The 23,240-nt window shown below is 35.0% G+C and overlaps 1 protein-coding gene and 1 long non-coding RNA gene across 4 annotated transcripts in view; one reads left to right on the plus strand and one right to left on the minus strand.

Annotated features, from left to right (window-relative positions):
* The window catches only part of LOC143215023 (uncharacterized), a 58,779-nt gene extending 36,889 nt beyond the window's left edge, over window positions 1-21,890 (plus strand). Inside the window, exons 9-10 of one of the 2 annotated variants that reach the window (XM_076436710.1) lie at window positions 3,380-3,494; window positions 10,462-21,890. In XM_076436710.1, coding sequence (XP_076292825.1) covers window positions 3,380-3,494; window positions 10,462-10,513 — 167 coding nt within the window. In that variant the 3' untranslated portion in view covers window positions 10,514-21,890. Of the gene's footprint in view, window positions 1-3,379; window positions 3,495-10,399 lie in introns of both variants that reach the window. The other variant, XM_076436711.1, reaches the window with a different exon arrangement.
* The window catches only part of LOC143215026 (uncharacterized), a 70,356-nt gene that overhangs the window by 11,936 nt on the left and 35,180 nt on the right, over window positions 1-23,240 (minus strand). The gene's annotated exons all lie outside the window — the stretch shown is intronic.

Genomic DNA, 23,240 nt, shown 5'->3' on the forward strand with positions numbered 1-23,240 from the left:
AGTGTAGTTCGCAGCAAAACTAAATTAAATATTAGTTTATTAAAGATTTTGTAGGCGTTGCAAAGTTGCAATCAGATATTTGATTCGTTAAGGTAAACCTAATGGCAAATAAATTTTCTCAAGGATATTTTTCCGAAATTTCAAGGCCATCATAGTTTATTAAAAACGATCCTGCTGTCATTGTTTGTGGAATGGCCGGAGGTATCGGAATCTCGCACAATTCGCGGAACAATCGATGCAAACGGGGTGAGGCGAAAACATAGGAAAGGCACGCGAAATTCGCGAATCAAGATACACACGATAAGCGCAGGATATCCGAGAATAAAGCGGTGACTACTCTGGCCGAAGTCTAAATATTTAGTTCGACCGAAAATAAAAGGTCGTTCGCGAATCGGGATTCCAGTTATATACAATCGTGTTGTGCTCTCTTCAGGAAAAATCTAGCATCCGTCGGCCGTGCAGGTATTTTCCACACATAATGCTACATGAAACAAATAACTGAATTCTGTTAAATGTATTGTCTGTGAAACAATCCCGTCCTCTTTCGTTCGGTGTTTCCGGCGCGGCTACATTTTAAAAATCTCCGGAGTACTCCTAACAACGTTCGGACTGAAAACTGCACTCTGTGCGTTTGAATAAAATGCACCATACGGAAGTTAAATAACGTTTTCATTGTAGTCACGCGAATTGTTCCGATAGAACGGACACCGTATACGTTCAAAGGATTACTCGCATGAATAATTGTATGACACTTTGTTATTTCTAACTATTTCTTTATGGAACTCTTAACGACATTTTTTCGACTAAAATGAGTCCAAAGTCCAAACACGACATACTTTGATAAACACGACTACTTCACAACATCGTGTCAGACTCGTGATGAAGATTCTGAACAGAGAGTCTAACAAATACATGTGTGTTATTAGTCTCCTTTAAACCTAGATGAAATTCCATTTTGGTTTTGTTAATGTATAATTATTGGAGAACATGTAGGCATGCAATAGGTATAAACTTCCTCCTTTTTTAGGAAATTACGAACTACACTAAAAGTTCTAATCACTGAAACCGTAAAATAAATTATAGGGTTAAGGGCAAATTCACGATTCAGTAGAGCCTTGATTATCCGAACTAATGGATCATGCTTGTTCGGATAATAGTACAGTTACCTGGTACGAAATTGGATGGAACTGTTTATCATTCAGATAAATGAGAACTTAGACACCAGTTTGGATGATAGAGGTTCCACTTTCTTGTGAATTAAGCAAGCAACTGTGCTTCGAAGTATGTCGTGTTTGGACTCATTTTAATCAGGAAAATGTCGCGAATGTGTTAGTAAGAGATTCACAAAGTAATAATTGAAGAAATAAAGTTTTTTACGATAAACAAACGCAGAATTTGATGATGCTGAAGGATGACCTGTAACAATCCAGGTTTTCCCATTTAATTTCGCCACTGAAATGAGTCAGGTGCTGTTGGTAACGGTCCCAAATAACAGTCTGACAAGATTATAGCAACCCATGATTTACGACGCCCTTAATATCGCAATAAATGTACGGTAATGCCTTCCTTATTATCTCATTTTGCATCGCTGGTGACGATTTTGCGCAAGAAGTCCTCTGGACCTTGTCATCATGGACCGTAACTGTATCTCATCTTCTACGATTGTTATCCAGATTGAGCTTAGCTTCATTATTAATGGCTTTTACACATTATGGTTGCCATTCCTGAACTCTAAGATCATCAGTAACTGTAGTCAGTGACTGGATCAAATACACTGGAACACAGTTGAATCAAACTCTTGCAACATTCTTATTGTTCTTTTATGTGAATTGTCAACTGTTAAAGAGTGTACACACTTTTTTAGGACACCCTGTATATTGAACAACACTACAACTAAATAGTTTTGTTACTGTGGCCTCAGCAATTTGACCACTATGTTTATATTTGGAACAGAGTTTTATTTGATTGCCCCATATAGACGAGCTAAATTGATTTGTGTATGCCTAATAAGTAATTATAGTGATGACCTGTTCGATCTTTGAGTGCCATCGAATGCCGTTTATTTCTATTCTTCCATGCCTTTTACGTATTCGGTATTAACATTAAATATTAAGTATTATAAAAATGTCTTTATACGTGGCAAATTCTCTGCGAACCTACAGTTACAAACGTGAACATAAGTAGATTATTAAATATCGCAAAAAATTCCTTGCTTTTCATCTGTAAGATATTCTCTTCAGATAATGGGGATAAAAGCTGGAACACATAAATCGTGTTAGATCGCATGAAATACTACGTTGTTGTCACAAAGGACAGTTTATCTCTCTACGTTTAATAAGAGACGAGACAATAGCTTGAAAATGAAAACGAAGTTTCACTGTGTCAAGTCGCTGTTACATCAATATTCAGACGTACAGTTAGATTGCAAATTCAGAAGTCTTAACAACAATATCAGGTACAAAATATGTCAATAAAATATTGTAGTTAACGGCAACAAACGAAAATAAATTGCGACTTGAAAGTGCACAATCGTGGACAAACGAAAATGATCGTGGAATGAATTTTAATCTATTAAAAATTCGAAAATACATACTATTGTGTATCCATGCAAACCACGTCGCAGTTGTATTCAACAGACACACGATAATTGAAAGACTAGTAACTGACCAAACTGTAACTGTATCTACATGATTACATTCGGAACACAACAAAACCCAGTGCATTATGTTCTCTGCCAAGAACAATCAACTACGAAACGCATGCTATTGGACAACAAGAACTCAATGCGAGCCGAGACCAGTTCCAAATACTCGACAATTTTGGGGAAATATTGAAATATTCTTATTATAATTCATTATTAACTCTTGAGAGGAGGAAGGGGAAAGAGCGAAAGATTGAGAATGGATAAAGAATTTGTAACCCTGAGGGGATCAAATAAAGAAACACTAAAACTCTAAAACACTAAAAAAATTTTGTTACTGTTCATATGCAACACTATTTATTGCAAAAATGAATAAAGTTTAATTCTAGTATTATGAATAAGTAATTGTTATTCGAACACTCATGTTTCTCCTTGTTCAGTTCAGTAAGTGTCCCGATGTGAGAAAATTGAATTTACATTTATTGAATCTTACGAAAGCGTCTTCGTCATTTCGATAATTGTAAAATAAATAACTGTTAACGATGTCTCCATAAATATGAATATATTTGTGTAAAATTTAATATGGATAAGAATACGATCGTTAGGTTAAACTGACTCATGAATAGTCGTTTTGCCAAATGGGTCTTACTGGCCAGTTAAAATTGGTCATAGTGCGTCATTGCGACAGAATGTTTTTTTATTTGCTCACTCGGTGCATGTTTTATTGGAATTTTAAAGCCTACGTGACATCGAGGTTTCCAACAGTGGACGTGAGCAGCGTGAAGCAAGTGCTGGCTTACAAGTGCAAGGAGAATTCGACAGCTCTCAAGATGAAATCTATCAGATACATTTGGTGAGTCCAATTTCAATTTTCCTAATTTATACCTTCCTATCTAATCTCGTTTTACTAATAAATATAGATATTTATTACAGGAGACAATTATTTATATTCGTCTTAATCCATTTAGACCTATACTACACTTTATTAACACTAAACCTACCACGAGGGGTCAAACGACCCATTTTAGATTTTTTATTTGATAATTATTGAGATTGTAAAAGTGTTTTCATGGGGATTGATTGAATACATTTTTGACTCCATAAATAAATTTAATCTTGTTATTTTTATAATATCTTACACATTAGTCACTTTTGATGGTCGGTAGGTTTAGTGTTAATAAAAAAAATTTATTGATCTACTCATTCAAGTTTCATATTATTGATTTAATTTGACGTCAAGTAGTAGGCTTACACAATACTAGGAGAATAGTTCATTGTCGAAGACTAGACGCAAACACAGTTCTTAATTATATTCATAACGAAAATTCCATAGAATTCAGCCTGAACTAGTTTCTGGTCTAAATGGGTTAATTGTAGTTGGTGCCACGCTGAGATAACCAAAAATTAATGAAACCGTTAATTAGAAACGCTTTTACTTCCGTTTCCTAGTTTTTCATCTGGAATCAACTTTTTCTGAAAACAAAGAATGAATATTTTAAGAGAGAAAGCACTGCGGGTCTATTTCTTGGCTCGAACTAATTATATTTCTCTCAATAGCGCACGTGCAACAATATCGAAAAATCATTTCCAGTTCTTTTAGTAGGATTTAGATATTTAAATATTTTTCATAGAAATCCATTCATGCAAATAATGCACTGAGCATTCATATAACCAGGAAAATTTTATTTAAATACTGTCGATCATATACTGTCTAATCTACCTAATTGAGTTTTCATAAATTTACAAAAAAACCGTACTTGAAGATTGGTACGGTAAAAAAGAATATCAAGAAGAACCACAAAATGCGAAATTTGTTGGCGAGTGGTGGATAAAATTCACATCTTTTTCTTAATAATAAAAGTATCTACAAACATCTAAAAAAAATTCAAGTAGTTATACACGTTCAAGCACGTACGTTTAATTCTACAAAAAAAAAGATTCTAAATTATTGCTTCTAGCCTAGAACGCTCACTCAAGAGGGGTCGCTAAATTATTTGTCGCGTACAGAAGGATGTACCGTCCAGTGCACGTTACTTAACGACCAAGCCTTTTATAAATTTTACATGAAATTGCTCTTTCGTTTGGTCCTTCATTTCTCATTTTGAATACTAAATCGGCTTACGGTTAAGTACTCTTTTTTCCACGGTAAAGAGTTTTTAAAATGTGGGTAGCACCATCTTCGCATAATCGGTTCTTTGTTTACGGGCCACGCTTTTTTTATACTTGGACATCAAACGGCTAATTATATATACATCATTACGTCGTTTCACTATGACACAGTCTCACTAACGAAATAATACAATGCTATATTGAAAATGACACAATCCAACAAATCAAACAAGTTTGATACAACAATCTACATCGCATGCAAGGTACTGGTTCAATTCTTTTTTAATTATATCAAATCACAGAGCAGCATTTGCATTTGAAACAAATAATAAACTGCAATGACATTCAGGTTCGGAGAAGTCTACTCTTCAATAGTTGCCTATCAACGATGTGCAATAAATCTCAGTATAAATGAAGACCGTGCTATAATTAACCTGTTCGTACTGTTTTATGCACGCAATTGTGCTTCACGTAAATACTTCTTTCTTCATATCCCCTGTTACGAGGAAATGCAGTACTCATCTTCTTCAACAAGTTTTTTCCATTTATCAAGCAGCTCCGTAGTGCCAGTTGCGTAAATCTTGTTATTCGTTTGTTGCAAAAAAATCCTCCATATGTCGCTGACTTCTGAACGGAAAATATTTTCCTGCTTTTGCCAGTCTTTTCGGTTTACTTTAGTCTAGCTGTCGTTCCGAATTCTCGAGCGACAATAACTTTTCATCCTGAGTTGGGACTCATCGTGGACGACGGTTTCCGTACGAGGTACACTCCGCGGCAAGATTATAGAATATCTTCGAATTTTTTCGCATTTATTGAAGTCAAGATTTTGTACATTAGTAAACATTTGTTTTCAATCATTTCTTCATGAAACGTTTACTGACATATTTGTTGTACTTTGCTGATTCAAATGAGTCCAAACATGACAAAATTCGAAGCACATTTGCTCGTTTAAATCAGAGAATTTAGTAAAACGACGATTATCCGAACTGGTGATATGTAGATTCTTTTTTATTCAATTAATAAATAGTTCAACTAGTATGATTCGTTATGCAAATTAGTATTTTAATCTGAACACTCGTCAGTTCCATGGGCTAGGTCGGATAATCGGGGTCCTACGAATTAAACGAGTAAGCATGATCCAAATTTTAACCAGAAAAGTGTCACAAATATGTCAGTGAAAGATTTATTAAAAAATCATTTGAAAAAAACGCTTTATTTAAGACTTGAGAGTTGAAAGAATAGCATCTCTACACGATATAAGTAACATTTCGGTTCCGAAATTGTTATATCAGGTGTTATTATATTTAGGCTAGCTTTAGGTGGACTAGCTTGCATACGAAACTTTCATTCAGATTATTGGTTTCGGAGAGACGCGGAAAATCCAGTGTCTTTGTCATTTTGACGCAGAGTGTATGCCATCATGCGACCCCGGCCCGGCCATTGTGCTTTATGAGAACGTGCGGCATCCAAGTTCTGATTTCTTTCTTATTGCTACTCTTTTCCAACTGCGGATAGTCTTCCGAATGTTTACTTCGCCGAAAAATTTACGCATTCGTATAAAACGATTGGAACCCGTTACGAGAGCTCTCATCCCCCAAGAAATAATTAGACATTGGACGTTTCTGCATTTATGGCAAAAATGGGTAGGTGTAATTTAAAACAGGAAAAATATTGGCAGAATTAAAAAATACGGTTCTATTAGTTTCAACCCATTAAACATATTAAGAAAGAAGATTGTTGCAGTTCAGGTAGAAAATTTTTATTTTCCATGTAGGTCCGCTGTCTAGTAATAATACACCATTTTCTTCTAAGTATCTAAATTGCAAACTTTTTTCTGCACTCCCGAATAAATTAGATCTTTCCAGAAACTCGCGTAACCTAGTATACCGGAAATACACTCTGCCTTTGTCTATGCTTTTTAATGGAAGCTTTTATAATCCCAGAAAGTTCGATGTATACTCTAACTATCGCGAAAGCTGCGCTTGAAATTTTCCTCAAGGTTCTCGTTAATTTGGAAAAGAATTCTTCAGAAATTTTAGCAACGGAACGACCGAATAAAAATTTGTTTACATTTTGCTAATGTTCCGGAAAATAAAAGGAAAGTTGTGTGCATCCTAAAAAATTAATTTCTTATTATATGACAATATTATTTGACATTTAATACTTTAATGTTTGAAGCGTTTTTCGTTGAAAATTTAGACGTTTTATGAATGTTTGGGTATATTACAGCAATTAAGAATAATTAAAAAAACGTAATTAGAAAGATAATGCAGCCCGTCCCTAGAGAAGGATAATTTTAATAATTACAATGCAGAATTGTTTTACAGCATACAGTGTTTTAAATGGTGCATACTAGCTGGAACGAAATTTAAGTTGCAAATAAGAAGTATGACACGTATATGTATAATGGCCGCTCTGTGCAGTTTATATTTTTTGTAACTCACTTGATATGAAAAAGCTTATATCATAAAATAGTCAAGTATTAAAAAATCCTTTTAATTAACTACTACTATTTTTTTATCTTTGGTGAAATAAATCGCTGCTAGTTCAATTGGGAGTTGAAAAATATAGAAAAATAATCGTTTAGCCAGATCCTACCTGTCAGAATGCATGAGTAGTATTTTTCCCAATTTTTGGGATTTTGATATTGAACCAGTTCCACAGTGCTTCTAAAATTCTGATTTATATGCAAATAATTGACATGGCAGTGAAAATGTTAAATTATTCGAGAATATTTGGCAGACTTTCAATAACGGACGAATAGCATTCACCAATAGACAGCGGATTTTCATGGAAGATAAAAATTGTCTGCATCAATTGCAAAGAACAGTAGACTTCTGATCTTTCTGCTGTTTGAAATTGCTCCAATTCGCATTTTGTTATAAATGCATAAAATCCATAATCTATTCATCACCATAAATCATTAGATATTGAAAATCTACAAACCGTAACGGTTGAGCTATTTTTATTTCTTTTTCACGGTGCCACACCATTTGTTACATTAAACATACCTTCGTTATTTATTTTCCGCGCGCAACCCTGTTTTTTTTCTGAAAAATATGCCGTACGAAATTTGGCGCGCACGTCGCACCGCTTTAACGGGAAAATTGAGCGGTGTTCTTGAATAATTATTTCTAGCAGAATGAAAAGACTAATCCTTGCATGCTGAAAACTGGGTTATCGGAGATCCACTAATTTCAGAACGATAACGCACACACAATGGCCGAACCGTTTACGTTTACAAGCAATTTCTGCCGGGTTTCGGCGTTATTTTGATACCAGACACTGAATATAATTATTCAGACAAAACGTTATCTTGCGGAAACAATTACACACTTCGTGCAATAAATACATCGCGTTTTACCAGAATAATAAAAGGATTTTCTCGCAAATTGTCATATCATTTCAATTGCAATTATAAATGCTCTTTGATCTGATATTTGAATACATATTACATAAAATAATTTTCCTTTGAAATTGGTGGACAATATAACCTGATACATTGGGACATAAAACTTTATATTCTATAATATAAAGTGCAAAAGAAAGAAGCACCCAGTACAATTATAAAATATAATGACGAACAATATCTTTACGTGTGGAAATTGTATTGTGCAATGATTGATTTATTGCTTTTAAAGTATTAGATAATCCGCAGTAACACATATTCTCAAAACTATTCAATTAAACAGCGGAATCCTTTTTCAAAACTTACAGTGTTCTTATTGCGATCTTAGTGCGATCGCGAAAAATACCTCCTTTATCTTACAGTGTTCTTATTTGATTTTTTACGCTTTTCTATTAAATATAGCTGGGTGCTTCTTTCCTTTGCACAGTAGTGTACTTCAATAGATAAATAGTAGAACCACGATTATATGGACTGATCAGGAGACAACAGTGTTCAAAGTACATCTCCGTAACTGTCGCATCGTCTGCCGAGCGGCAATAGTATGAGTCTCACCGACACTCGACCCCTCGCTCGGTCGTCAAGCGTGTTTACCGCTTGACTGGTTCCAAGTTCCAAGGGGGTGGGGCTAACATTTTCACAGTTACGGTAGAGACCTTCGCGACAGTTACGGAGAGAATACTATAAGAGAATCAAGTTGTTTCTAGGCTGTGTATTTGTTTGTATTTCCTCGTTCTCCATACCTCACTCGAACTATACTCTTTTCTGATCACGGTGCTTTCATGGCGACTAGGGATGACAATATTTCACACGTGGACCGTGACGTCGTTTCGAACTCATCCTTCCGTAAATCGTAGTAGGCTCATGGGGTCGTTTTGACTTCGGAACCGTGGCACATGTCAGCTCTAAATTTTGTATACGATACTGTTTTATGAATCCGGTCAATGGTAGCCCATATCTTTAAACATGACTGGGATTCTTGTTAAAAATAATCGACAGGAAGCAAACAGAACAAGCAACTGAAAAATTCGAAATTGTTCCATGATCATGTAACAAAAACTAGTAGAAATTCCAGTTTGTTCGCTTGATTTGAAACCCATGCAGGTGTCTGCCCTATTGGATTTTCGATTTAGGACATTTGCGTCTTTTCACTACATTTGTCCTTTCTGTCGAAATATGAACACGTGCATTGAAATCATCCTGCTCTGAAATGTCCACAACATTATATGCACACGTGTTTCGAAGCCCGCCAGGAAATGTCGATGCAGATCGCATATACGTCGCGATTGTCACGTTCGCAGGTGTATCGATTCCGACTTTTGTATTTTAACCATTAAATAGACTTCATGTTTACACGTCTCGAACATAAACGAGCCGATTAAATCAAATTTATTGATTTAAGGGATGAACCTTATGTAAATTGCCTGTTTTTCAAGAATGTTTTTTGAAAAATGTAATGCCCAGATTGATTCCAAAAATTGTAGGTATCACTTATTAACGTTATAATGTAAAGAAAAATATTTTTTATAAATTCTAATTGTTGATAACAATGGTGCAATGGCGGCTTGAAAATGGCAGTGAACGGTCGCCACACTTTTTTATTCGAGTAAATTGATCTGGCGACTGTGGTCCACAGTTGGGCAATAATCAACTAATATTTAGAAATGACTAATAGTCTTTTTGAATGTTAGTCATAGCAAAATAATCATTAGTCAAAACTTCTTGATTAGTTAGTGATAACTAATTAATAATATTAATGTATGTTGATCGCACAATAGTGACTGATGACCAAAGATTGATGACTGATCATCAACTACTAATTAACTAATAAGCAATAGCTAACGATTACTTAGAGCTGTGACCAACTATTTGTCATTTAGTTATCACTAGACTGCGGATTGTATGCATTTATGATAAAAATGGGTACGTGCAATTTAAAGCACTGGTCGAACTAAAAAAATTTAAGGACATCAGTGTATTAGTTTCAGTTTGATACGATAATTAAGACAAGAAAAAATGTTTGATTTGGGTTCTGTGTCTAGCAATCAATGCAAACATTTTTTATTTTGCATAAAGATCCGTAGTCCAGTTATCACTAACGAATCAAAAAGTTTTGACCAATGACTATTTTGCTATGACTAACATTCAAAAAGACTATTAGTCATTTTTAAATATTAGTTGATCATTCTCCAACTCTGCTGTGGTCGATGGATGTTCGGAGTAAATAAATCCTTATGTTTCAGCGAGGACACCGCGTAGAGAGGAGAAAAGAAAGATGTTTAGAAGGCTTGGTGTCTGTTCACAGTGAGAGACAGGAAACGGAAAGATCGCCGAGAGCGAATCAGGAGGATAAGTGAGAGGTAGTAGGTGTGCGTTGAGAACATGGGAACTTCCGACATTTGAAGAACTTCGGAGCGTTGTTCATTTGACTCCAAAGGCTTCTCGCGACTAACCTGCCTGCATTCATCAACCTCTCTCGTCTATCGTCTCTTCGAATTACTTTCTTCGATCGAGCTGTATCGTAGCCGCCGCCACCTTGATCCCCCGAGACCTTTGCCGTTTTGCTCGATCGCGTTCGATCTGGAGCCATCAAACAAACGGCTCCAGGAAGATCCCGTCGACAAATCGCACCAATTACTTCGAGAACGGATTTCTTCGTTTCTATTCGAACGGTCCCGACCACGGATTCGTAACGAAACCTGTCCATCGAATTCAGGATTAATTGCTGTCATGCTACCATCCCGGTGATTCATGGTTGCTATCTGCATCGGTTTCAGAAATTGTCCGGACTCGTTGGCTCGATACGTAGCATTTAATTACGAATTTCAGCGAAAGCTTAAAACCGATCTGTTTATACGTTTCATTTATTATATGAATGTCGTATTAATTGCATTCAATGGCGCGTTAATGACACATGAAATTATCGCTTGTAGTTGGCCCAATCATCGGGGCCCGTGTAAATTGATCTGTCGGGGAATTTCGGTGCCACAGAGTCGATAAAGATTCTCTCTCCCAGATTTTCAGCTGATTTTTATTATCGAGGAAAGATATCAATTTGTTCAGACACTGGTTTATATGGTCGCTTTCGTTACGAATCACTCGATTTTCAAATTTGGAAAGTAGTTGTCGAAGTTAAATACTGTGGAAGTCGTTGAAGCTCTTTAACCAATATATTTTAATTATGATTAAATTTTATCATCTAGAACATTTGCAACGTATTGTATTGTACATACAGATGCAATACGAAAGTGATTTCGCAATTGAATTTCTTGTTCGTTTAGTTAAAGAATAGAAGTAAATATTTATGTTATTGATGAAATTTATTTGAACGATGTTAAACATCGATATTTGTCAATCTGTTCTAAATCTATTGTTATTTTAATATATATTGTTTTATTCTTGTTTTGCAACCGTTTTACGAAAGTTAAGAAGTAAACAATTTTAATAAATATTTGTTACTCGTGTCTATAAATGGCGAATGGAAATTTTGCGTAGATATTTCGGTGTTTTACTTAAACAACCTTCTACATGAGTAATAAGAACAACGCTTAACTTTCGTTGATGGATGTAATTGTTGATTGATTGTGATGTACATTTGTTGTAAATGTTTAGTCAAAGGAAACGAATTCGATTTGACTACTTTCCAAAATTTGTATCTAGTATATCCTTGGAACTCGAAGAAACAGCAATTAAATGATTAACAATTTGAATGAACAGAGATAAAATTCGATAAAATGCGGGAATAAAATTTGAACCTAAATTCTGCAACGTAAGATAAACAATTACGAATAAAGAAACATTGCATTAAATGCGACGTGTTCGTAATAAATTTTAACGCGCCGCGAAACAATCGTTTTAAAACGGGAAAGCTTTAAAAGGAATTTAAGACGACTTCTAAATTCTAAGAAAATTGTGAACGTTCTAATAAAACGCTAAAAGAGACGAAGCGTGATTACGCAAGTTATTTAACTTGACGAGGAGGTTAAATTAAAGAGAGAAACCCATCTAATTAGCGTGCAATAAGCTCTGATAAACGCGAGAAAACGAACGCCGTTTTGGTGATCATCCTCCGACAGATCGAACCAACTAATTTCGAAATCCCACGAGAATCGAGTAACACGATTTTATTCGGGGATGAAATTCAATTAAACAAAAATTAAGAGGAACTGTAAGAGAGATGAGAAAAAGATTTAGTTCACGATGATACGTGAACTAGCGTAGCACTAGCAACCCCTTAGAAAGGCATTAAACGAGTTAATTAGGGAAGTGATGAAACGGATTGAAGTTATGCCTGATTAATTCTTAATAAACTTGATTTCTAGGGAGAACTAATACGATCTATTTTCTGTTTTCGAATAATGAAACGTTGAGAACAACTGTTGTTTGAGTATCGATACGAGCGTAGCATAAACGCAGGTACATGGGGTGCGAAGATACTTGATCAGGGTAGACGTGCATAGAGGAGCTGAGGAATTTAATTATGAAAATTAGGGATTATACTTGTCGTACAACGAGGATATTCAGATTTTACAAAAATTGCGTTTCCCATAGCACACTGAATACTTCTGTGAAAATTTTAGTTCGATACAAAATTAAAATTCTAGGACTCTTTCTGCACAGAATTTGAATTCTAGAATTTTTTTAAGACAAAATGCCAATTCTAGGACTCCTTTTTCACAAAATTAAAATTCCAGGACTCTCTCTCTACACAAAATTTAAGCAAATATTGAAATGAACAATATTTTTCTCTTATTTTCACCATGAAAGCAATTTTTCCTCGATTTTAATTGTTATAAAATTCAGAATGAACATGGGAATGTTCATAAAGATTCTTGGTCTAATTATTGCTATATTTAATATTTTCCTGTAGTGTAATTACGAGTAGTTTAAATGAAATGAAACGTGCGGTACATATAATGATGCTCATAATTGCTGTCCGCTGCACCCCGATCATTCCTGGCTCATAGAATGAGAGTAGCAGGAGTGGGGTGGACAACTATTATGACAGTCTCAGAATTTTTCACTCGGGTCACATTTTCACGAAGAGAATTAACTAGACTCAGCTGTTCTATCGCGTACAGTCTGAACAAATACCTTTCATCTGACCGTACATTGACCTGTTGAATTAGCGATAAACTATTTAATATATTAAGAATCATCTAATTGTTTTTTTCCTGAGGGATAATTTCCTGCTTGTTTTACCAACGTTTTGTAATAGAAACGCTAAACACATGTTTAAAAACAATTAGCTCGTTCGACGAAGCGTGACGTTTCGGACGAGCTTTTAGCATTCTTTGTATAATTGTTTACAAAGCGGGATAAATTGGAGATATTGTTATTCTATCGAAACCACGCTTACAGGTGATTTTTTCTTCTACGCGATTTTCCATTGAATTGCAAGAAACGAGCATTCGCGCTGGAAATGTCCGTGTAGCTTTTTGTTTCTTTTTAGATAATTTTATTTCGCGTCTTATTGGTCAGCGGAGAAGCGACGATGCTATTGAAAAAAAGTGTTAACGTCATCTTTCTGTTGAGTCATTGGATGATTTTTGCGTCTCTGCGAGGTACGTAAACGAAGAAGGGTGGTAAAAGTAAAAAGCAAAGCTACCGGGATACAAGGGTAGTCGTTTTCGTAATAGATAAACGCCTAAGGTTTAAACAAACAAACAAAAAAAAAAGTAAATAGACAAATGAACCGAAGAATTAAAGAAATGAAAAAGGTATATATATAAATATATAAATACAAATAAATAAATAAATGAATTTATATGTGTATAGTATAGGTATATGTATATGTGTGTAGGTACATATACAGGTACATATACAAATACATATGCATACATATGATTATATTGAATTATTATTAACGAGAATAGATGAGAACTTATATATTATTTGTTGGGAGAGCATATATTATACGATATTTAATATATTTAGGATATTTATTTGTTGATTTGGTGATAATATATATATATATAAATAATATATATATAATATACATAGATAAATATATATATACATAAATAGCTAAATAATTTTTACAAGGCCTATGAAAGGTTTAAACAAATAAAACATGGTATTTCGACGGGGAAATAATCAATTATTCACTTTCACGAGGTCAACGTCTGTATTGTTTATTGTTCGCCGATTATTTGTTGTGTTAGGTTTCGTTTAATGATTCAGTCATGGTTGATGTTGAAAATTAGGGTTTTGTTAAATTTTTTACTGCGCGGTCGACTGTCTCTCTGTCTGTATTGTCTATTACACAATTCTATTACACACTCTTATCAGTCAATTATATTTGAATTCTATGATAATTAGTGCCGAAGGGTAACTAATTATGAATGTTCGATGGAAGGAACGCATCTTAATAAATGCTCTTTTACTTTAATATTTTAACTTTGTATGATATTGTCGATTGTTTCATTTAATCGAGTTTTCAATTCCACGAAAAATTAAAGTTAAGATGAGAGACTAGTCGATCTCGTTGAATTTGTTTAATAATGCAAGTGCAATAAGATGTGAACATTTAAAGAGGTCCCGAGAGTGTGGTTTTCACATAAACATCATTTAATGAAAAATATCCACGTATATAATTTAAAATTTACTTGATTAAAAAAAGTAATTGTAGAACTATATATTTTATTTTGGATTAGTGAAAATGTTCAATTTATGAAAAGATTGAAATAGAATAAATTATATTTGACAATATCAATTTTTCTCGTATAAAATTATCGCTCGCAAAGTTACATAAATAAATTGGCAAAAATTATTATTGTTTTTTAAAATTATTGTTGTTCGAAATTACTACAAATTCGTGTTTCACCGACCAAACACAGCAAACCACCTCGGGAATCTTTTTAAACGGCATCGAATTGTACAAATACGATTTAAAATTGGGAGAGTGCAATTGATAAATAATTATTTTACCGGAATTCTTTCATAAATTAATTTAACAACGGTACTACGTAAAATAATGAAATATTTTTAACAGATTTATTAATTCTTCAATCGCCATAAATTCAAGCTGATTTATAGGGTACTTAAACATTTGTCGATCATTCGTAAGTAGAACTCGACGATTTGTTTAAGCGTTCGCGGGGAGACACGAAATAAATAAATAATTAATTTCGTCGAATCGATTTGAATCAGCGTTCGAATAAACGGGAAAATTCGTCGGTTTTGTTACGAAACGAACGAATATTGAAAACGATTTATAGAAACGTTTTACATATAAGAGAACCGAACGTAGCAATAAATTTTCTAAATTGGTAGATAGTCTTTAAAATTGACGAGGAAATTAGTGAACTTTCATTCAAAGTATTTGATTGCTTTCAAGCTGTTTTTGCGTTACCATTAAACTTTCTTTTCACTGTTACAGTATTCTATTCGGTTCGAAACTAGTTTAATCGCAGGAATCAATCGATCACTGTGCAAATTTTCAATTTCCTATTTTTCTAGAAACGAGTTTCAAATCATTTTCGTGCCACATAATTTTCAACTTCTTGAAGGTTTGTAAATAATTCTATTGCTTATATCGTAGAACGAAAATTATTTGAGATGTGGATAAATATTCTCGTTCGTTGTATTGTTAAAAATCTTCCAAGATAGTTTGTAAATTTGATAGAAGAATTCTCGAAAAATTACTATGCAAATTCGTTGTCAAAAACATATTCGACCAAATTACCATTTCGTTCGAAAGAAAACGTTCGCAGAGGGATGATTTCATGTTATTAGGATCAATTATTAGAATTCTCTACAATTATTTTTTATAAGACTAAATAAATTGTACATAATATATAATTATATAATATAAATAACAACAATTAGAGATAACGAAAGACAGAAACCTTTGTGATGGATGGCCGCCGCCGGTAATTAATAAATAACAATCGATTTCGGCACAACGATTGTTCGTAACGGGATTTAATTCTTGTTATTTATTGATTAATGGCCGGCCAACAAATTAGTCATTGATCAACGAGCTAATTTACTTAGGGCAGAGAATTTGCGGGGTCTTTTACTCTAGGTTAAATGGAAGTTGATGCGGAAGGGTGTTGAGAGCTAGGGTTGTCATCTTTTCATCAGCGAAAAAGTGAACGTTCCATTATTAAACAAACTGATCCGAGGTTTAGGTCGGAGTAGACGTTGTTTTCACGCAACATACTGCTGTGTTGTATCTTGGCTTCACCCCGAAATTCTGTAAAAATATTCGCCTAACCTCAAAACTTTATTTACGTTTCATCAAATTTATGAAATATTTTAGCGTAACCCCCGAACTTTCCTTACACTCTATTACATTCATTGAATATATTAATTTCTAATGTTCTTAATGTTCTATTAATTTTGTTAAATGTAAAATAAACATATTGAAAACGCAACTTATCGCGGACACTATTGATGAGCAGCTTGGAAACTGTAAAACAATATTTTAAAGGACAACAAAAGAACGTCTGTTTTATTCTGACAACTTCGAAATCAATTTTTCATAAACTGCCACATTTTTCACTCACAGAATTATTTATTCACAACAAAAAAATTCATTTTCACATTACTAGATTACGTGTGCCAAATTTGTTTACTGCAGACTCTATGCATTTGCAACTAAAATAAATAGATCAAATGCACAAGACATCTATCAAATCCCATTAAATCAAAATATCTGAAACCATTAAAAATACTGTTGCATTATTTTCAAGTCACTCAACTTGTGAAAAGTTTTGTACAGTTATAATGAAAATTAAACTCCTGTATTTTCGCACAGCTAGGCAATCTTTGTTATGCTTAAAAATTCACAATCTAGTCATGAATCTCAACTTCTCAATTTTCGCTTTAACGAATATGCTGTTTTGATTTTATCTACCTCTTACGCTGAGCGGCCCAGTCGACGCGTCAACACAGTAGCCCATGTGAACAAACAATCATGCGAAACCAACGACCTTGACCTCGCAGATCGGCATCAAGTCGCATTTGAAAGTACTCGAACCGACGACCCTAGTCTCAGCCGTTCGTTGACGAGTTTTTTCCAGTGATTCTCACACGCAAGACCGCGTCTAATTATTAATCTAATCACCGAACGATTCGTGTTCTCTGCTCTGTCCTCTGCCGTGCTGACGCCTTGGTTGCGCGTGTACACTTTTTAAAAACGAATTCGCCAAGCATCAAGGACATTCGTAAGGACTCGCCGCGGCTCCCATTTTATTCGTCTGACGAATTTTCTTCCGCGAATCTTCGACGTGTAACCATTCTCAAACGGAAAACATTTTAATCGTTCGGGTATACATATACATATATAGTTCGAAGGGTAATTGAAAACGTGGCAAATCGAAAACACGATCTGAGTGAGTCAGTGAAAGTAAACGGTAAAAAAAAGTTCAAATACGTAGAAATTTACGAGAGACGTGAGAATATTTCGAGAGAGAGAGAACGGACACTTTCGTCCGGAATTGTTTTCGATGGAGCGAAGTTTTCTAGCAGAAATTGATCGTTTCATTACGCAAGAGAGCGAGAGAGAGGGAGAGAGTGAGAACAAAAAAAAATATAGAGAGAAAGAGACGTGAGAGAAGCGAAAAGTTTTCGAGACGAAGATATACGAATAATCTAGATACCAGATAACGAGATGACATACTCCATGCCTTACATAGAATTATCTAAGCCTAAGTAGATGTATCTAATTAGATGTATTAATCGAAATCGACGAAGGAAACGCGATGGTTAACGACGAATTGATGTGTGCAATAAAACGTAACGCTAGACGATCTCGCGAAATAGTGTTTTTCTAAAATTGGCGAGGAAACGGATTTTTTATACTGCGAGAGGACGTGGGATTGAATTGATCTAACTGCTGTAAAGTAAGCTCATTATCGTGAAATATACAGGATGTCCCAAAAATGTTGTACTTGAAAGGGGCGATTCTGCAGACCTTTCCAAGAAACTTTTTCCTTTGCGGAAATGTTCCCCGAGGCTTCGTTCAGGAGTTATTAACGAAAAATACGGACCAATCGGGGTGTGGCAACAGCGCCAAGGTCAACGCAACGCCACGCCCAGCGTAACCTGTAGCCGCGCTTCGATTGGTCCGCGATTTTTCGTTGATAACTCCTGAACGAAGCCGCGAAGAACATTTTCGCAAAGGAAAAAGTTGCTTGAAATGACGTTAGGGATCACCTCTTTCAAGGAAGTATATTTTTGAAACATCCTGTATATGCGCCAGACCAAATCGATTTTTGACATTTTACCGCAACGGCACTTTATGCAAATATTTTATCGATCCGATCTTTTATTTTGTGGAGTTAAATTTTAAATTATTGAGCCGTGACAAAGGAACAAGCGCGTACCGTTCTATTCTTCTACGGTGTTTATAGCGTTTTAATGATTCTAAAGAAACGGTTGTGATTCGCGAACCGTGCGGCCGCTCGAGGGGAAGATTTCCATCCACGATTTTCCATCGACAAGTGCACAATAGTTGGAAATATTTGTATACTTTTAGATTCGAGTTGTTACCGACAAAAATTGTGGATAGGAAATGAACATCGAGGATTCGTCGTTGATCTAGCTTTTCTTCCAATCAATTTGTAACCCTAATTAGATTGGAAAGTGGCGCTGATTAACAAAGAACAGATAATTTTTCGAAATTAAACGATTTTCGTAAAACGACATTTTAAAACGCATTTCTTTCGTTCATCTCATGGAACGTTTCGAACCAACGTTCGTCGTGTTTGTAAAGAAAAGTTTCGAGAAAACACCGCGTAAAATTTTTGTAACAATAAAGATTAATAAATTTGTTAAGTATTCTCGGTCGGCGAGGTAAAAATCTTGTAAAAATTGTTGCTCTCAGAGTACGTCCTTTTTAAAACGTCTTCATTTAATAAAAAAAAATAATTCTATGAACATATATGAAACTGTTGCCTAAATAATCTACTAATCATTATTTGTAAAAGCTGATTAATTTCCCCAAAGAAAGACTTCTGCATAGTTACCGTGTGATAAGACAATTACAAATAATAAATATTTATTTACCATCGTTTATTTATGCCGTGGAAATATTTAAAAAGAGCAAAGTCCTTTTATTGATTAATTTATTGATTTCTTAATAATTTAATAGTTCTCTGGTAAACGTTTAATGATTTTAATAGGCTAAATTAGGCGATTTAGCGTAAGTCGTTGGCGCGGAGACGATTCAAAATGAAGTCGGAGGTGTCTTCATGTTTGAGTATAAACATACTAAATAACCAGTTTTTGATGAAAATAATCGGCTGATGGCGTTACTATTGGTTTTATCGATTAATCTGCGATTAATTAGCGAATAAGAGAGAATTGTTGCTTAACCCCAAATTTTGTACTATTTTCTTCGTTGACAAAGAAATTGTGACATAATTAATAATCGCTGTCGATGATATACAGAGAATCGAACAATTCGTTTGTTCGTTTCGATTATTAAACACTAGTATATATTTAAGTCAAGATTACGTAGACATTCTGGAAATGGGTGTTCATTCGCATAGGACCATTTTTATATTAACAAATGATCACCTGTGTTTCTCAACCGTTGCGCTAACACTAACGCTATTGTGTATAGTACATTAGTATATGGTAATTCAATTTATTTTCGGTTTAGTTCCACTGGAAAAATGTCATTTTGACTAGTTGAGAAACACTGATTCGACTCTGGAAATTTTCTTGAAATTTTTCATTTCGAATTTTTCGATCAGGTCTGTCGAACAACTAAGTCGATTTTCGTGATACTTGTGAAAGCAGCACCATCGAAAAATGATAAAGAGTCGAAACGAGTATAATCACGTGGGAAGATTGAGACAAAATCATCATTATCGATTTTTGTAGTTAGTTGAGCTTTCATGCTAGGCTTTGCTTTGGTAGACTCTGGATATTGCGAGCGGACGTGTGAACGATTTTCCAGAAATTTTGTAACGAATCAACGGTAGAATTTGTTTGAATAGTTGTTGCTAATGCGGTGAATGTTCGCTGGCATTGGTCGGGGCCAATTTGTCAATTGTTGCCCTGATAATCTTAAGAGAAACTATAATTCGCAATCTATTTTGTGTATTTATTTAATGCTTTCTTTTTGTAGCACACACTGTACAAAATTGTTCAATTGTGTTGTCAATTGTTGCCCTAATAATCTTAAGAGAAACCATAATTGACAATTCATCTATTTCTTTTATTAAACATTGTACAAAGTTGTTCAATTGCGACTACGATTTTAGAAATTTTATAATTAAACGAGTCTTAGGATAGAAACAAAAGTATAATATAGAATGTAATTCTCTGGTACAAATCTAAACTGTTAGAACAAAATGGAAACTATAGAATATTGTTCATGTTCTCCTTACCTTGTTAGTTTTTTTTTCAAAATATTAAACAATTAAATCTTGCCTTTTTGTTCTCCATTAAAAATGTTATTTATACTAGATATTCAATCGATCGTTCAATCCAGCAATAAAAACATAAAAGTTAATTTAATGTCGATATTCCATAAATTGCAAAGAAGTCACTTCCTTTAATTGAACGTGACATTTCCTTCTCTAATAATTAGTTTATCAGTAAATTTCGATGGTACAGTTAAGTGACCGACTCTGCATCGATATGGGGAACTACAAGCGCGCTGATGTAATTACCATCGCCCAAATTTCATACTGATCGTCCCTTCTTGCAATTAGTACAAATTGCAACCGTGCAATTGGTGGGTATATTGCCTTGAAAATGCCAGCCGGATATCTCGCCGAATAGAAACAACTATGATCATAACGGATCTCTGAGAGCTTTGCGAAATATTTCTAATAAGTAATTATACGATCTCTCTGACAACGAAGCGAACGAAACCGTTTAGTATAATCTTACGCTAACGGCTAAATAGTTTGTAACGTGTTACAGTCGACGAGAAGAAAAGTACTCGGCTAATACCAATCCACGGCCGTTTGTGATACAGGCCGGAACACGGTAAATTTGGCAACGCTGTCCAAGAATGTTGTACACTTCCTTGAAAGGGGTGATTCCTGAGGTGATTCCAGTAAACTTTTTCCTTTGCGGAAATGTTCTCCGAGGTTTCGTTCAGGAGTTATTAACGAAAAGTACGGGCCAATCGCGACCAAGGTCAATGCAACGCCACGCCCAGCGTAGCCTACAGCTGAGCTTCGATTGGCCCGTGTTTTTCGTTGATAACTCCTGAACGAAGCAGCGAAGAACATTTTCGCAAAGGAAAAAGTTTTTTCAAATCACCTCAGGATTTATCCGTTTCAAAGACCAGCTGATCGGACTGATGTTGTATCTATATGCGGTGTTGCCACATCACATTTTCCGGCCTGTATCAGAGCCGGTCGTGACCAATCGCGTTCCACGTTTCTACCGTTGATTCGACAGCGAATGGAACAGGCGGAATGGTATCGGTTCTGGAAAAAAGAGCGTGAACGAGGAGAAATACCTACTATAGTTTGTACAATTGCCCCACGTGCGAAAACACATAAACTTGAAGTGATGGCAATACCGGTGGTCTTCTCTTGAAAGATGGAAATTGTGTTAACGTTAAAACAGATCGAGAGAAGTACCGCCGGTTGTGATACGCTACTAGTACTAAGTTACGATTAGTTGATATATACTAATTGATTAATTAGACGAACGTCCTAACTGGTTAGTGCGGCTTCATTGTCCTGATTTGTTGTTTGTCATTTCTTTTATTCTTTCCTGTGTTATTTTTAATAAATTCACGGATTATTTTGTTTACGTGTCTCGTTTATTTATTTGATCCTCCCTACTTTCCACGAATCTGTCTCAGCTCGCAGGAATCCAGTTAATTGTGAACAATCTTGATTTTGTTCCTCATTTATTTTTTAAATAACACATTCGAATTGTTTGATAAAAATTGTAGAATGTATTGTATCTTTTTATGATATCGTCGTTTCTTTTTTGCAGCTCGTGTGCCATTAAGTTAATGTTAGATAATCTTTTAAATGATTTTAGAAACCACTGATTCCATTCACAAATCTTCCCAGACTACATTATTTTCACTCGCTGTAAACAGTCTACAAGATCGACATCAATTTTTTATTTGATTCACTCGAGAACTCGTTGCCAAAGTTCAATTCTTCATAGACTTCATACTGTTCGAGACGACTTGAGTTATGCTACTCAGCGCCATTTCTCATAACATCCCGAGTCAATGCACGAAACAACAGCAATAATGATGATTCTTATGCGATCACTATACAATATTGTTAATGATAATGGATACTAGTTAAGTGATCGAGCTGTGAACATTAAGAAATAAAGTTGACGAAGCGAACAACGTGTGAATTGATTTTCAAACTTCTTTCGGTTCGAGCGAAACGGTGTTCGCGTTATTGAAGAAAGAAAGAAAAAACGAGAAAACCCTGGAACAAAAATATTCGATGAAATTACGAAATTCGAGAGAAAAAGAAAGAATGAACACGGAATTGAATTTGTAATGCTGCGCACCGATTCGTTTGCAAAGCTGAACTTTCTTCGGAATCGCTTCGTGCGACTATCTTCTTCTAATTCGTTTTTGCAACGTTGTAGTTCTTCTTCGACAAGCTAAAATGATTCGGTTGTGTCGTCTCTCGAGTTCGGATCAGAGTGGCCAGATGGGAGGAGGGGGCACGAATTGAGGGGAAGATCCTCTCTCCGCCAGTGTCACGTGACGGGCCGCAGCGAATGGGTGGGGACTAGCACCGGAGAAGGGGATGGTAGAGTGGGGAAACATAACTCATTCTGGCCACTCTGGTTCTCGCTTCGTTAGCTCGCGAAGCTTTTATCGTCCAGAGGAAAAACTTGTCAATGCAATTTCGTAGCGCCGATTTTCCACTCACGCCAAAAGCTATATTAACAAAACAAAAAAAGAGAGAGAGAGAGAAAGCAAAACGAAGAAGAAGAAGAAGAACAACAATTTGCGGAGCTCGAAGTAATAATAATTGTTCTACACGATAATACCAGGTAATTGTGATATAAGACAAAGAAACCGTATAATGTCGACGAAGACGAAGATTACCAATTAAATTAGTTAATTAACGAAGAACACGTAGTGGTAGGTAAATTTTTTAGCTGACGGTGAAAGAA

This window comes from Lasioglossum baleicum, chromosome 13, assembly GCF_051020765.1.
Source record: "Lasioglossum baleicum chromosome 13, iyLasBale1, whole genome shotgun sequence".
NCBI classification, from domain to species: Eukaryota; Metazoa; Arthropoda; class Insecta; order Hymenoptera; family Halictidae; genus Lasioglossum; species Lasioglossum baleicum.